Source organism: Rana temporaria, chromosome 10 (genome assembly GCF_905171775.1).
Source record: "Rana temporaria chromosome 10, aRanTem1.1, whole genome shotgun sequence".
Lineage (NCBI taxonomy): Eukaryota > Metazoa > Chordata > Amphibia > Anura > Ranidae > Rana > Rana temporaria.
The window spans coordinates 132,259,851-132,263,462 of NC_053498.1; the positions used below are offsets into that span (position 1 = coordinate 132,259,851).

Here is a 3,612-nt window from a genome sequence, read left to right on the forward strand (position 1 = left end):
CCCTTGTAATAGAATAAAACATGACAGGTCCTCCTAAATATGAGACCTGGGGTTCAAAAGACCTCAAATCTTATATTTACACTAAAATGCAATAAATAAAAAAGTGTCATTTGAAAAATAAAAAATAAATGTCCCTTTTAAGAGCTATGGGCGAAAGTAACGTTTTGACGTCGCTTCCGCCCTGCAATGACTTGGAGACGGGCGAGCGCCATCTTCCCCTCACTTGTCTCCATGCCAGGCTAGGGACAGGTCTGGATCGCCTTCACCGTTACCGACGGCCACGGTAAGCGGCGGAGGGCCCTGTCGCCGATAAAAGTGATCTTGCGGCAAATCTGACGCAGAGACCACTTTTATCTGAAAGAGATCGGCCGGCTCTTGAAGAGGATACAGGGGGCTAGCTGCTACCATAACAACTGTATTCCTCTTCAAAGACAGGACGTTTATAGTCATCCTGTGGAAAGCTAGCGGTTAAAAAAAAAAAAAAAACACAATTATTGATGGTCACTGGAACCTTAACCCCAAAGCCCCCTCCCCCACTATTAGAAAATCTGTTCAAATCATAAGACGTTATTGCCTTGGCCTGTGAATCGGCTCCTGGTCAGTCGTTGTGTAATGATTGCCGTTAGTCGTAGTTCTGGCCAATGACTGTGTGTGATATCTTGTTATAAATAATGATCGCTAAATCTTGTCTTTTTTTGTCTTTACAGTTTGTTATTATACGTTGAGTATCAAGAGGAATTCACAGAGCAAAAGATGTGCAGCAGAGTAAGTATCTACCTTTCATTTCACTATTCTGACACAATACATATATGTAAAGGGAGGGGCACATGACATTGGCAGAATATGGACACATGGCCACGTTTGTTTTCATTTGCCCTTTATTCCCACCTACATATCCTGTGAAGAACATATTTCCTGTCCCTGGGTGGCCATGCTCACTCCTTCACTGTATCTATAGAAGGGGTCATCACCACCACCACCCAGGCTGGACTACAAACCGGTTCATACTGATTACATATAGGGGATGGGAGATTAGTAGTTTTCAGAAGAACATCAGTAATACTATCCATCCACAGAATTTTTGGCAAGATCATTGGGTATTTTCTGTACTTGCTGAAAATGGTCTTAGCCTAAAAAATGAAAACCCCAAATTCTGAGCAATTGGTGAGGGAAAAGCCTCCAATGGGGACACCCGAATGGCAGGAATTCCATTCACTTTAGAGAGTTTTACTTGAATTTCCTGTTGCGTCTCTAGGACAGGAAGTGATGGGAAATCTCCTGGACACAGAATAAAAATAACTTTATATGGGTATGAACGATCCCCTATACCATATAGCAGAAGATTTTGGATCGACATAGACTGTGTGCAGGGAGGGGCGATGCCAAACATGGAGATCTTGGGCCAGATTCACAAAGAGATACGACGGTGTATCTACAGATACACCATCGTATCTCTGACGTAAACTGGTCCTATCTATGCGCCTGATTCATAGAATCAGTTACGCATACATAGGGCTAGATCCGACAGTGTTACAATGTGTTACACTGTCGGATCTTTTTTTCAATTTAAAAATGGCGCCGCTGATTTACGATAAATAATATGTAAATCAGCGAGATACGCAAATTCACGAACGTACGCGACCCGACGCAGTCTTCTTACGACGTTTCCGTAGCGGCGTACCCGTCGTATACTTACCCCTGCTTTCATCAGGCGCAGCCAATGTTAAGTATAGCCGACGTTCCCGCGTCGAATTTACATTTTTTAACGTCGTTTGCGTAAGTCGTTCTCGAATACGGACGGACGTCGTTTACATAAGCGTCGCAACCACTGACGTCCTAGCGACGTCAGTGGGAGCAATGCACGCTGGGAAATTTCGTGGACGGCGCCTGCGCATTTAAATCGGCGCGGGAACGCGCCTGATTTAAATAGTACACTCCCCTAGCCGCGGAATTTGAATTCCGCCGGGGGATTTAGGATCCGCCGTCGCAAGTTTGGAGTTAAGTTGTTTGTGAATTAGCCACTTGCCTCCTAAACTTGCGGGAGCGGATCTTAATTCACGTAGATCGAGCGGATCTATAGATCCGCTGCGCTACGTGAATCTGGCCCCTAGACTATATGTCACACTTTATGTAATGCAGATCCAACTTTACAAGTAACTTCTAAATCACATCACTAACCGTACAAAACCAAATCCAAATTCATGCCAATGAAACTCAAATTTTATATCAGAACTCCCACTGACTTTTTTCTTTTTATTTATAGGTTAATATAAACAGTCAGAGGATAGTGCTGACGACAGATGAAAGAATTAGGAAGAAAGAAGCAAAGGAAATGAAAGCAAGGCTGGAAATAATCGATAGATGCCAAACCAATAAAAAAATAGTATGGGAAAATAAAAGAAGAGCAGAGGAGAAGAGGATAGAGGAGGATAAAAAAAAACAGGAGGTTAGATTGAGAACAACAGAGAGGGACAAGAAAATAGAGAAGAAAAAGGTAAAACAGGGCCAAGAAATGATGAAAAACATTCTAACCCGCAATGCGAGATTACATCAGGAGAGAGTGGATAAGGAGAAACAGCGGGAGGAGAAAGACAAGAAGATGGCGAAGATAGCACAGGAAAGGGACGAGAATTGGAGGAAAAGACAGAAGAAAGAGCGAGAAAAGGCAAACGAAATGAGGGAATACATTCTAACCCGCAATGCGAGATCACTGCAGGAGAGAATGGAGAAGGAGAATAAGCGGGAGGAGAGAGAAAAGAAAATAGCACAGGAAGTACAGGCAAGGGCCAAGAAGCCGAAAGAGAAGATAGAGCTAAAAGAGGAACAAAAGATGACGGAAAGCAATGCATCCCTCAATGCGAGAAGGCGCCTGAGAAGTATGGAGGACAGGGAGAAGGCGCGGCAATGGAGAGACAGGAAGAGGGCAAGGGATGAACAGAAAAAGGCAGAGGAGCTGAGGGAAGAAAAGAGGAAAGAGCAAGAAAAGGAGCGAGAAAAGGAACATTTAAGACATGAAAAACTCATCCACAAAATGAGAATGCAGTACCTGAGAACTAAAAGCGAGATACACCGGCTGGTGGAAGAAACCAAGGAAATGCGGGAAGAACGGGAGATAGTACGGAATCAGAAAGTAGAGGAGAGGATAGAGGAAGAAATACAGACTAAAAACATTCGGGCCGTCTATGCATTAGTTAGAAAAGAAGGCGAGGTGTTGGAAAAATACAACCGAGGAATTCTCCCACACTAAACAGGACAGGAGGCGGAGAGAGAGCACGTCAGATCGTAAGGTCGTCATAGGGCAGGAGGGGGGGAGGGGTTGTCATAGGGCAGGAGGGGGGGAAGGGGTCGTCATAGGGCAGGAGGGGGGGGGGGCGTCATAGGGCAGGAGGGGGGAGGGGTCGTCATAGGGCAGGAGGGGGTCGTCATAGGACAGGAGGGGGGGGGAGGGGTCATCATAGGGGGGGAGGGGTCGTCATAGGACAGGAGGGGTCGTCATAGGACAGGAGGGGGGGAGGGGGTCGTCATAGGACAGGAGGGGGGGGGCGTCATAGGACAGGAGGGGAGGGAGGGGTCGTCATAGGACAGGGGGGGAGGGGTCGTCATAGGACAGGA

At 46.0% G+C, this 3,612-nt stretch overlaps 1 protein-coding gene across 1 annotated transcript; it reads left to right on the forward strand.

Annotated features, from left to right (window-relative positions):
- Nucleotides 1-518: 518 nt before the first annotated feature.
- LOC120915623 (golgin subfamily A member 6-like protein 6) lies at nt 519-3,296 on the forward strand. Its single transcript, XM_040326290.1, has 2 exons — nt 519-765; nt 2,264-3,296. The coding sequence occupies exons 1-2, from the start codon at nt 754-756 to the stop codon at nt 3,245-3,247; spliced, it is 996 nt and encodes a 331-aa protein (XP_040182224.1). The 5' UTR covers nt 519-753; the 3' UTR covers nt 3,248-3,296.
- Nucleotides 3,297-3,612: the final 316 nt, after the last annotated feature.